Source organism: Carassius carassius, chromosome 28, assembly GCF_963082965.1.
Source record: "Carassius carassius chromosome 28, fCarCar2.1, whole genome shotgun sequence".
Classification (NCBI taxonomy): Eukaryota; Metazoa; Chordata; class Actinopteri; order Cypriniformes; family Cyprinidae; genus Carassius; species Carassius carassius.
The window spans coordinates 29,488,689-29,502,409 of NC_081782.1; the positions used below are offsets into that span (position 1 = coordinate 29,488,689).

The following is a 13,721-nucleotide window of genomic DNA, read 5'->3' on the forward strand; positions in this document are numbered from 1 at the left end:
GATGCAAATGGAGTAGTTTTAATTGTGATGCTCACACAGGTTAGTTGTTATTAAAAACTGTATGAACACTCACACTTTTGTATTTATTTTACAGATGCGTTTGAGTATGTAGGTTTCTAGACTACAGCCACAGCTCTGTGTGTGTGTGTGTGTGTGTGTGTGTGTGTGTGTGTGTGTGTGTGTGTGTGTGTGTGTGTGTGTGTGTGTGTGTGTGTGTGTGTGTGTGTGTGAATGTGAGAGTAAAGTGAATTCCTGATTCAAAGGGACATTTTTCCAATTGTGGGGTGCTACAGCAAATATCATGTTTGTCGTTTGGCAAGCGGCTGATTTATCACATTTCCCCGAGCTCTGACATTCAGATTGCTTTTGATTGACGTGGACGCTCAGGACACACACGCTCATTTACAGATATTCATATTCTGCGAGCGTGTTGAGTTTGTGTAAGTGTGGGTGTTCATATACGCTTGCCTCATTATTTGACTCCACACCAGTTCGCATGTAAAGAGACTACAGTAGTTTGTTTTTTCCCTTTCGTTTTCACTCTTTCTTTCTCTTACTTTATGTCTCTCTCTCTCTCTCTCTCTCTCTCACACACACACACACACACATACACTGATTAAAGCACAGTGATGTTGAGCTGCATGAGTGCACTAGATAAACAAGATCTCTCCCAAGGCTGTTCTAACATCCATCCGTTTCACTAAAAACTGAAATACGCTTGTTAAAGAACATTTTGTGCACTTTCTGAAGTACTTGCTAACATAATTCTATAGTATAAATATGACATATTTTAATTCAAAATATATATGTATGCATACATGCATTTGTGACATATGCATACTATTCATCTTAACAAAACAAAAAAACAGTAATGTAGTGATTTGTCATCTTGTTTCTTGTAAATGAGAAAGCTACTGTCACATACTACAAATACTACAACTTTTAGTAAATAAACGGTGCCTTTACCAGTCAGTCCCTCAGTTTCTCCCTCATAAACACACACATATACGAACAGAGTACCTGTGATGCTATATACACAATTCTAAAGCCCTTTTAACTCATTTCTGACCAGTTTTCATTACGTAGTTTAAATTGCAGCTGTATTTAGTTGAAACCGTGCAGCAGTGATACTGTAAGATGCTGATTAATGTTGATTGGATTGAGCAGGGCCGATTTCTCAGGAGAGAGGCGCAGGTACGCAGCCACGGGTGCTTTTCCTGCTCCTCCGTGCCCTTCTCTCCTTCACTGCAGCGCTGTAAGAGATTACGGCCGGAGTAATTAATCACAGAGGATTATTACGGCTGTTGTGTGGTTTTATTGAGATGCCTGAGGCTGCAGATGAGGATTCTGCATGGGTTTGGGATCATTTGGTTTAAGGGTTTGTTTTAAAGAGGGAGACAATGCAAGTCTTGTGCGTCCTTGGAGTATTCTTGTCTTTTATCGATGTGAAATCCCTCTCACGCATTCTGCAGTGTTGTGTTATACTGTATCGTTCCTGTCCTGTATGATTTCTAAATTTGTATGTGGACCATTGAGCACAATTTGTGGTACCCCAGTAAAAATAATTATTTGAAAAAATCTATTAAATATTCATGTTTTAGCTATTTCATAAAGATGTTATGATCCACTTAAACCAAAATCATTACTTGAAATAATAAAAAGCCAAATATATGCTAAAGCAAATGAGTACTTTCTGTTATGAAGTGGCTGTTCTTGACCTTAACCCCTAAATTTAAACTAAAAAATATTTATTTATTTATTTTTAGTATTTACATTTTTTTAAGATGTTTTATTTCTTGAAAAGGACAGTGCACGATGTATATACTCAGTGTTTAATTTTTAAATTATTTTTAAATATTTAAATAATAATGACAATAATTAAATAGATTTAGATAATAATTGTAATAATAATTTAAAAAGATGTAGATACTCAGTGATTATTTTTTTAATAATGTTATTATTTTAAAAAATTACAAAGATTTTTTAAGATGTAAGATTTTCATAATAAAATATCCAAAAGCTACCTTCACAGTGTGAAATATTTCGTGCACATTACATTATCCCAAAAGTTCCCAAGGATTTGTAAATCCATAGAAGTTCCAGTTTTAAATAATGCCTTGCCAACGACGTAATATCCGCCTATCCTCAGTTTCCGCTTGTAGAAACTATGGCAACACACACGGATACAAATGCACAGTTAAACTAAATCCATTATGGCTGTCCCAAATAAAGTGAAAATCAAAAGTGTTGACCGCAACATTAAATTTAGATCTGCTCAATGTTGTGCCATGATTTTAACGCGGTTTTATAGTGCTGTGCATTATAACCAATCACACATGAGTCCATTAAGCTTATGAAGGCAATGGCCAATCAGAGGCGCTCAGATGAGTTTTTGTTCAGTGCACATCTTGCTGAGAGTTCAGCGCTCATGCAAATTCTCTCATCATAAACCACAGTGCAGATGTACGTATGATTTAAGAGATTCATTCATAAAACCATGTACAGAAAGCTTTACTGATTATAAGGGGAGTTTATTTGAGCGTGCTTAAACTCACGCTGGACCAAAGTCAGTCATAATTGTCTTTGACAATGTAAATGTTCTTTTTTTGCTTTTTCTTTATAATTTATTGCTGTTTAAGTAACTGTGGAAGGTACAGGTAATAAAAAATAAATAATTATCATCATCAAGTTTTGCCTTTGTTATTGATTTGAAAATGCGACCTCCCATCGGCGAAAACTTACATATTGTGCCTTTAAGTAATAATGATTTTATTTTAATTTTTTATTAGTAATAAATGCTGTCACATCTGTTTATTGGCAGAGCATTATATTAGCTCTATCTATTTAGTTTTGTTCAGAAATAGAGATGGCATCATGCATTTATGATTAGATACCATCATTTTGAAGTACAGTAAATGTGCTCCAGAAAGTGGAAAATCCAGTGTATAACTATAGAGCTGTCCATATTTTATGCAATTAAATAGACATTTTGTTAGGCACGTGCTGGCTATTTATTTTATTTTCATTTTTTGGACCTCAAAAACGTTACTTTATCGAACAGTCACTACTGAAACAATCAAAAATGTGTTATAAGTTTTAGTCGTGATGTGATTATTTCAATATTGACTAAATTAAAGGGAACAAAACTAAAGGAAATATACTGTAGTATGAAAACTGAGTGTTATTTTATTAGATATGTTATTAATTATTTTTTTCATGGGGTAAAAAAAATGTAACTCTAAATTTGAACCAGTACTGTAGAATGGTCCATATACAAAGTGTTTTCCCTTAGCCGTTCATCCTGAGATAAGAGTTAAGTTTGTTCTGCTTTGTGTTACTTGAGGCTAAAAGGTGAGGGTTGTTTCTAGATCAATACTTCATCATTTAACACTTTTTGCTGTTCGTTATCCTTCCATTACAGCGTTATGATGTTGATTTGATGTTTTAATTTGATGATTCAAGTGTGTTAGTATCATTCACTCCACAATCCTTTCAGTTTCACAAAGCGTTTTCCTGCACTGGAGTTATCAGTCGCACTCCTTCCTTTAAATGCAAACTTTGCCAAACAAACCCCATAGCAGCTCATCTGTCCTGCTTTAGTTCATCACTCCCGGACGGATTTCACAAGCGCTCGCTTTAATTCAATATCCTATCTCACATGTCCGCTTAATGTCATTTCGGGAGCTGGTAACCTCCTTTAGTCTGCGATGTTATATCAATGAATTGCTGCTGTGTAAAGAGGGACAGAAAGCTGGTGAAGGAGAGCGACTTCTGCGTTTGGCTCTAGAGTTGTGGATAAACCTGATAAAGCAGCAGCAGCATCGCTTTATTCAATCTAAATCACGGGCCCCTCCGAGCCCCCGTGTTCAACGCACTAGCACTCCATCAATCACTGATAATAGGCCCCGGCCATTTCTCTCCCATGTTTGCCTTATTGCATCGGATTCTAACGAGCCACCGCTGCTAATCAGCCCACTGGATGAAGGAGGCGGATGGATTTGTTTCTGCGTGATCATTTCAATGAAACATAGTCCTGCATGCCTACATGACTCTAGGGGCCCTCCGAGCTGCAATTACACATATAATCACAATTGAATTTCAGCCGAGGCTCCATTATCCATCCTGCCAACCAAACTGGAATTAAGTGCAGATGAAGTGAAAGTCTTTAGCTTTCTGCTGCGGATAGCGCCACATTATCTAATGCTGGGAAGAGGCGCCATCAGCTTCAGCTCCTAATGCACTGAGTAATGTACAGATGGATGACAATGGAAAATCTGTTTAAAAGCCATTCACACTGAGAATGACAATAGTGCTGATTACTATATTAGCATCCACAGCAGCGAATGATAACACTCTGTTTATTGTAAGCACACACTGAAATTATGTCGTCAGCCGCTCTAAATGCATAAGCTCTTTGGGGTGGAGTCTGATTGGCTGTCAATGATTTTACTGTTCATTGGTTCAAAAATAAAAAGTTCTGAAAGTGATTTTAACAATGTCATTAAATAAATATAAATATTAATCAATGGGGCTGCACATCTGATCAAAATAAGATTGAAATTATCAAAGAAAAAATTTAATAAAATAAGTAAAGATTTTTTTGTGCTGCTGTGCATGTGCAGTTTAATGCAAGGTTTCAGCATCTCAAAATGTGTCGGTTCACGCTATATACTGCTTTTCACAAACTCCATCGCTGTATGCACTGAGTTCCCTTTCGATACTAGAATGGATGGAGTCATCTGGCTATATAAGCTGCTGCTACACCATAGGATTCAAATATATTCTCCTTCAGGGACGACGACATTCTTCGCATCTCCTCTGACTGAAGACCCTGCTCACCTATGACACGCCTTGCAGTGGAACAACTCTGCCTGGCTGATTCAGGCACCTTTTGCCACCTTAAGCAACGCGCAGCAGCATTACCGTTCCATATTTCTACTAAAGAGCCATTTCTAAAGAGCAAATTCCCTTTTTTTTCAGATGTCCATAACGAGCTCACAAGATCATGGCGTGCCCCATACTATGAGTATGAGAAGTTGCCTCTGCTTGATTAGCCCATCCATCCAAGCCATGTAGAGTGATGTCATCTATCGCTGGTCACGCCTACTCATCTGCTGGGCAAGCGGCCTCGGCGCTCCACTCAGTGGCCATGCTCTAGGTCTTCCAGGCCAAGATCCTTGCCAGTGCAAAAAGTGCACTTCCTACAAAATTGCACCAGCTCTGCAGCTGCCTCAAGTCACCCCAAATATGTGCCGACTCAGCAGCCCATGAAGCCTGCACCTGCGGCAGCGGCCAACACCCAGCCTTGAAAGACCTTTCCACTTAGCCAAGCACAACCTGTATCCAAAGCACCAGGGAACCTGGCCTGAGCTAGCGCTGGACCCGGCACCTACAGCGTCATTCTGAGCAAGGGAGCAGGAAGAGGAGGGGGCCAAGTCTCGCTGTAGCCAGACCATCCCCCCAAACTGTCTCTCGTAAGCCCCCAACCAGTTCCGGGTGCAGCCGGCAGTGTGTTTGCTGTAAACTCTGGGCCTGTTCAAGTGCCCAAACGGTGATGTGCTGTTATAGTGGGCAAAAAAAAAACACATTTTCAAAGAGATTCCCCTTTTTTCCCCAAAATTTACTCTTCCATTTCTTATGAGTACTGTATCCCCTTGCAGCGCCCAAGCCATCCCCGGAGTATTAGAATGGGTTCTGGGGATAATAAAGTGAGGTTATTCACTCCAATTCACTTGAAGACAGCGGAGCTTCAGTGGAGTGGTCCCGACTTTGGTCCAAAGCACAGACGCACACGTCGTGCTAAGTGAGGAATTTTCTGGAAAAGGGAGCCATATAAGTGGTTCCTCTGGCCCAGAGCGAGTCAGGCTTCTACAGCCGTTACTTCCTCATCCCCAAGAAGGACGAAGGCCCATCCATGATCTCAGACATCTGAATCACGCCCTCACGAGATGGCTGTTCAGGATGATTACACTGAAACAGATCCTCTTGCAAATCCACCTACAGGACTGGTTCTTTTCTATGGATCTGATAGACGCCTACTTTTATATCCAGATTGCCCCACATCACAGGCCATTCGTGATATTCGCCTTTGTCGGAGAGGCTTATCAATACATGGTCCTTCCCTTCAGGCTGTCCATGGCTCCACACACTTTTAAGGAATGCATGGATGCTGCTTTTTCCCCTCTGAGACAGACGGGAATCCATGTTCTCAACTACCTCAACAACTGGCTCATTCTGACCCAGTCGGAGGTGGAGTCATATGGAATCTCACAAAGCCCTTCTCCTCAGCCATTTGGAATGCCTGGGGCTCAGAGTGAATTTTGCCAAGAGCGCACTGTTTCCCAGCCAGCGAGTCTTGTTCCTGGGAACAGTATTCAACTCAGCTCAAATGAAAAAGAAAGGTCACAACAGAATGAGCCTTCGGCAGCTCGCTACCTCCTCCAAGGCTGGTGCCTTTCACCCCCTCAAGAGGTTTAAAAAATGCTAGGCCTCATGACTGCAGCATCTCCAGTTCTACGATTGGGCCTGCTGTAAATGTGCCCCCTCCAGCAATGGCTGAAACCACGGGTGCCATCCCACGTGTGGCATCAGGGACACCTGATAATCGGGGTAGATCAGGCCTGTGTAACAACCCTGATCCCCTGGATGAACACTCAATGGATGGAACAGGGAGTTTCCATGGGAATAGTCTACAGTAGGAAGGTGGTTTCAACAGATGCTTCTAACAGTTTGGGGAGCTCTGTGCAAAGGGAAGCCAACGTTCGGCCACATAGTGTTCCTGTGGCTCAGTGGTAGAGCATTGCGTTAGCAGCGCAAGGTTGTGGGTTCGATTCCCAGGGAACACATGTTAGGTAAACTGCATAAATTTCAAATTTAACTACCTCAAAATGTTGGCAGTATGACGGGCCTGTTAAACCTTCCTACCAGACCTCAGGGGACATCATGTCTTGGTCCGTTCAGACAGCATGACAGTAGTGTCCTACAAAAATCGCCAGGGGGTACTGTCCTTTAAGCGGCTCCTTGTACTAGTAGAGCGTCTCTTGGAATGGGCCAATCTAAACCTGTCCTTGCTGAGAGCAGTCACATTCTGGGCATATTGAACTGTGGAGCAGATATGTTGCAAGAAGCAAGGTCCCCTCAGAGGAGTGGATGCTTGATCCTCAGACAGTTCCGACAATTTGGGAAGTCTTTGGCAGTGTGGAAGTAGACTTCTTCAGCTCAGAAGACAATTCTGACTGCCCTAAAATATATTTTTCCAAGGTTGGCCCACAACTGACCCAACCTCCTTCTCTACGCTTTTCCCCTGGTTGCCCTGATTCCACAGATAATCAGGCAGATCAGGGAACAGAAATGCAAAGTGCTCATGATGGCCCCACTCTGGAGAAACCAGCATTGGTTGGCAGAGCTGTCGCAGCTGCTAATAGCAGCCCCATGGCCTATTCCCCTGAGGCAAGATCTCCTCTCCCAGATGAACAGGACGATATGGTGCCCCAGGCCAGAGCTGTGGTCCCTGCATCTGTGGCTACTAGACAGGAGCCTTTTAGTCTCCTAGAGTGTGTATTAAACACCCATTCTCAGGTTAGGGCTCTGATGACAAGACACCTCTATGCACTTAAATGGTCAGCGTCCTCTGTCTGGTGATTAAACTGCGGCGAGGACCCACTCACTTGTGACGTATTGGTGATACTGTCCTTCTGCAGGAGCTGTTGGATAAGGGATGTTCCCCGTCCATGCTCAAGGTCTATGTGCCAGCAATAGCAGCTTCTAATGCCCCCTTTTTTACAAAGCAAAAAAGTAAAAAAATTACAAAGACAATTAAGTTTACTCTGCCCAGTTAGGGCATTGAGTGTTCTGCCCAGTTTAGGCAGTTAGAACAACTCTTTGTTTGCTTTGGTGGCCACTCTAATGGACATAAGCAGAGAGTTTCTAAATGGATAATTGGCATTATTCTCCTGGACTACTCTTCCTTGGGCCTACTGTGCCTCGTTGGAGTATGAGCCCACTTAACTAGAGGCATCCATGGTCTGGTGGCGTGTCAGTTGCAGAAATTTGTGCGGCGGCTGGCTAAAGCTGTTTTGATGGCGAGTGGTGGCCCAACACTTCACTGCATGTTGGAATTTCCTTGAAATGTTTACAAAATCTTTAATAAGTCACACTGACTGCAATGCCATCACAGGAGTATTGGGAGAAATTCTCACACACAGCAAAGTGCGCACATCTGATTGTGCTTGCGCTCAAGTGAGCGCTATTTCCATTCACTGTCTGTTTGTACTGGCATGTACAGTCAAGCCACACCATTGAAAAAGTCATTTACTGCTTTTGTTTATGAGCAGAGAGATAAACTGAACTTGGAGAAGAGTTGTGGAGCGCTATTGCGAAAGAGAGCATTCTAATATATACTGAGTTAATTTGAAGTGATTTGTTAAAATGGTTGTTATTATTATTTCTCATGAAATTGGTAGACAGAAAGAGAGGGTTGTTAGATTTCAGCCTGCTGACCACATCATGCATTTTTCTAATGTCCACTCAAACAAACCACACTCAAACAATCACATTATCCACTTGAATTTGGATTAAACACAGCAAACTGTACAATTTGCTGGTCTTAATGACTGTGATTACCCTGCCCTCTCCTTTCACTTGAAAGTTGAAACTCATAGAAGGTAATGTTATGAGGGACTCAATTTTGCATGACTCCTCTCATCAGCGAGTGAAACAGCAATAAAGGCAAATTGCTCCTGGGAGACATGAACGCTTTAGAATAAATTACGTGCGGGAACAGAGGTGTAATTAATTTACAGGCTGTATTGATAGTCCCCCTTCACTGCTCACTATATGTCTTCATCTTGGCTAACGTCTTCATTATTTGGAGGGCAGGAGAGAAGCGAGTCAACAGACTAAATGAATTGCTATAAGACTTGTACACAAACTGTTTCCACCATGTAAGGATTTCTCTCAGGCTTTTAATTAGCTCGCTGAAAAATTATTTGATAAGTATGTGCTTAAGATGTGCAAACTGGGAGAAGTATACATATGCAGAGAGACATTAAAGCATAAAAGACTTCTTAATCGTATATTAAATGGGCTGTTTATAACTTATTACTAATATTGGATTGTGCTTTTTTTCTTATTACAGCTAAAACTGATGAAGCACTGAAAGCAAAGGAGAGTATGAAAGAAGACAAAACAAAGGAGGAAGGTGAGCCGAACTTTAAGATTTTTAACTTGCAGCTAACAGAAGAAAAGTGTAGAAGCCTGTTTCCACCAAAGAATAAAAATAAAAATAAAGGTAAAGGGATTTTCCTTGTAATTCTGAAACAATCTGAATTTTATGTTGACAATTCTGACTTCATATCCCACAATTCTGATATAAACTCTTTTTATTGCTTGAGGAAAATTTTTTTTTAACTGTTAGCTTAGAAAGTCACAAATTGCCATTATTACATGGTTATCCTGTGGAGGAAACAAGCTTCCATAATAAAATTATACAGAATAATATAGGGCAGTTATTTATAGCATTAGTTTTTTATTTGTTTAATTTATTTATTCTCATTGTATATTATCATATTTACCATTGTTTGTGGGCAAAATCCAGTCTATCCCAAATTTCACATAATGACTCAAGATTTCCCTACATGGATTTCGCAAAAGGTCCAGTGTATATTGTTGATTATACAAATAAAGTTATCCCAGACAGCTGTAAATTTATAAATGTAAAAATCATAATTTAATCAATAAGCTGCATTTGAAGTGGCCATTATGTGTATTTACACTGTTTACAGACACCATGAATACGTTTAACGTCTAATTACTATTGCATAAATAATTATGAGAGATTAATGGCTTTTCAATTGGCATATATATATATATATATATATATATATATATATATATATATATATATATATATATATATATATATATATATATATATATATATATGTATTTATGCATATTGAAAAATTATTATTATTTTTTTTTAATTAAATGATACACTTTAAATATATATACTTTAAATATTAAACTAAATCTGCCTGTTGGTGGCGGTAAGTCACTGTCTTAATATGAGTTGTTGAATCATTCATTCAACCAATTTATTCAAACAGCTGCTTCATTCAGAAACAAAGAAAGTGACTCATCAGTTACTGAATCATTGACTCACTTGATTCATTACAAAACATTGTTTAACGAAACACCACTGTGTTGTTTGGAGCCACACAACAGTTCTTTGGCTTGGATTAGAACTATTTTCTCTTGCTAAATTGAGCAAAAACTGACTTCTTTATTGAACTGCTGCATAAAATCTATCACATCAGAAATCATGCAGATTTGGGGGAAAAACAATACTTTTGCTCGAGTGACATTGTAAAACATTTGACATATGAAAAACTTATACAGGGGCATGTTTTTCCTCATCTTGTATTTAAGGCCATATAACAGCATTCTCATAGGCTACATCAAAAGTCTGAAGTATAGTGTTCAACAGCAATGCAATGCAATATAACGTGACATACAGGTCAGGTAATAATAACTTTAAAATGATTATTTTTATGAATTAACAGGTTAAATTGACAGCCCTATTTATAGATGACAACTGTGTTTTGTTTAGTGTAATTATCTTATACAGATTTAGATCAGTGTTGAATATCTTTCAGTCTGTCACTGCCTAGACTAGAGTCTGTAACTGTTTTCTCTGACTCAGACCTGCATTCTGTCCGTATTCATGCATATATTTTTATGAGCCGTTTAACAGCGTTTAACCCCTATCATTAGAGCAGCTTGCTCTTTCACCATGGAAAAGCGGAAGACTTTTTCTTAATTATGCTGTGTCGCGCAGGTCACCTTTACAGGTGTGAACCTCTCTGTGTGTGACCATATTAGAGAATGATACCACCATTAAACATTTAGATGGAATTTAACGCCCCTACACACACACACACACACACACAGACTGCCCCCTCTATCCATTAATTTCTGATCTGAATATAACAAGCTGTGTTGTCATTCACAAGAGCTGTCTCCTGGAGAGCTGAACAAGCCTGTGTGTGCATGCGAGAAAATCAGACAGTCAATAGGACAGAGGACGATCAATGACCCACAGAGAGCTCCGTTTAATCAGATACATTTGCTGCATTTTATTGAATCTCCTCTGTAAACTTAATTAGAGGCTTGATGTATTATAGAATGTCTGGTAAATGGTGCATAAATAGGATAATTATTGCTTCATTAGTATTGTTTTAGGTAGAAGTTGCGTGGAATGGTTTGTTAATTTAGACTTTCCCATGTGCCAAGATTTAAATGATGTGAATTTTGGAGTCATTGGATAAAAGGTTGTGAGTATAGTTAAAGGGCATATACATATTATCACCTTTAGTATTGCCTTTAAATATTTCTGAACAACTCCCTCAGAGAAGGAAATATCAGAGCAATATTATTTCGTAGCATTTCGAATGTTATTATTGTCATTGCAATATCCAGATTTTTGTCACAGCGAACAGCATAGCTGTCTCATGCTTTGTTGTGTCAGATATAGATGGGTAAATCTAGAGTAAGGTAATCTCTTTAGAAATCAAAATGATTTGACCTGCGAGCTCAACAGTAGTATCTCCTGAAAGACTGTTGTTAAATATTTAGCGCTCTCTCATCATGAATACAAATGCTGTGTAAATGAGGGTCTACAGGCAGTTGACCCTTGGACTGGAGCCTGCTGAGTGGGGCTCGTGCCGGCCTAAATGATTTAATTGTCATGACTTCAGCTTGTATTTCAAGGATCAGCTTTGAAATACACTCTTCCCTGTCTCTTAGAGCTTTTCTACATGGTGTTTGAGAAGGACTTGGAGTGTCCACAGGGGAAAACTGGCTCTTTGTTGGTTTGACACCACATTGTATTTCTGTTATAATGCAGTTTGCTTGTATCATCTTGAGCTGTCTACTTATTTCACTCTTTTATATAATATTGTGGCCTTCGAAATATCTGTTCTGGACAATGTCAGCATCGGTCTCTTGATCAATTCAGCAAACTAACTTCAAATTGTAGATGTTTTAGTTCAAGTTTTACACACATGAATTGCTTATTAAGGTTAGTGCATGACGGACCAGTGAGAACATTTACATTTAGTCACTGAGCAGATGATTTTATCCAAAGCGACTTACACATGAGGACAGTGGAAGCAATCAGAAACAACAAAAGAGCAATGATATATAAGTGCTATAACAAGTCTCAGTTAGCTTAACACAGTACACATAGCATGGGATTTTTAATTAATAAATAAAAAGAAAATAGATAGAATACACTAGAAAAGGAATAGAGCAAGCTAGTGTTAGAGGTCTTTTTATGTATTGTCACGTTCTCTGTATTCAGTACTGTAGTTCAGTCAACGTTTGTCTGACAAAATGTCATTTTTTGCAGTGTGCTGAAGAACCCAATCTGTTGAATGGCACTTTATATGAAGCAGTGAGTGCAACTCCTGTTCCTTTTACATTTCTATTTCCCTTTAAGGAGCACTTACTAGTTATTAGTTTGCAAACAAGCTATTCGTTTTTGGATGTTTATTGTGTACAATCAAGGTATATTTCTGAGATCATTCATCACTGCAAGCCCAATGTAACTGTAATATTTGAAATAAAATGTGTCTGCAGACCTTTCTCTCATTCAGAGCAGCCATTTTCTGTACTCCAGTGATTAGTTATGCCTGGCTTATAAGCAGTGAATTAGTATTGTAGACCCAGGGGAAATAAAATTGGCAGAAAATCAGAGTGAGAAGATTTAATTATCACACGGAGACCTTTTCCGTCGACCGGTCCACTGAACCCAAAACACCTAATCCGCCCGGACATCAGCCTCCTCCTTATAATTTGTTTCCCATGCAATCATATGCCAAGCAATTACTGTTTTATTGATTTTTTATCACTGCAAATTTAAAGTTTCTCTCTCTCTCTCTCTCTCTCTCAAATTCAAATTCAAATGAGCTTTATTGGCATGACTTGCACAGTATTGCCAAAGCATTGTACATTACATGAATAAGGAATAAACAATTATATAATACATAAAACAAAAACAGATTTGTTAAATAATTAAGTATATGTATAGTTTCTCTTTTTTCTGTTTTCTCTCTCTCTCTCTCTCTCTCTCTCTCTCTCTCTCTCTCTCTCTCTCTCTCTCTCTGTCTCTCTCTCTCTCTCCCTCTCTCCCTCTTTCTCTCTCTCTCTCTCTCTCTCTCTCTCTATCTCTTTCTCTCTCTCTCTCTTTCTCTCTCTCTCTCTCTCTCTCTCTCTCCCTCTCTCCCTCTTTCTCTCTCTCTCTCTCTCTATCTCTCTCTCTCTCTCTATCTCTCTCTCTTTCTCTCTCTCTCTCTCTCTCTCTCTCTGGCTTCTCCCAAGTGAGTTTAACTTAAAGAAAAAAAGGCCCTCTGTGCAATCCTTTGTTCTCCTGTATTGACGCTAAATATTTAGACACAGTAAGCCAGTGACACCCATTCCCCGCACTGGACATTTAAATGATATAATTCAGTTTTGTTTGTTGTTTACCTTTTCATATTCTATTAAAAATATGCACAGTTCGTTTATTGATGCTTCTCTTTAGCCCACCCTAATATCACTGCAGCCCAATCATATACCGTATTTTCCGGACTATAAATCGCACTTTTTGCATAGTTTGGCTGGTCCTGCGACTTATAGTCAGGGGCGACTTATTTATCAAAATTAATTTGACATAAACCGAG

The 13,721-nt window shown here is 39.3% G+C and overlaps 1 protein-coding gene across 2 annotated transcripts in view; it reads left to right on the plus strand.

Annotated features, from left to right (window-relative positions):
• Window positions 1-13,721, plus strand: part of LOC132108289 (serine/Arginine-related protein 53-like) — a 147,521-nt gene that overhangs the window by 115,215 nt on the left and 18,585 nt on the right. For both annotated transcript variants that reach the window (XM_059514980.1, XM_059514979.1), the window contains exon 7: window positions 9,137-9,199. In XM_059514980.1, the coding sequence (XP_059370963.1) occupies window positions 9,137-9,199 (63 nt within the window). The remainder of the gene's footprint in view (window positions 1-9,136; window positions 9,200-13,721) is intronic.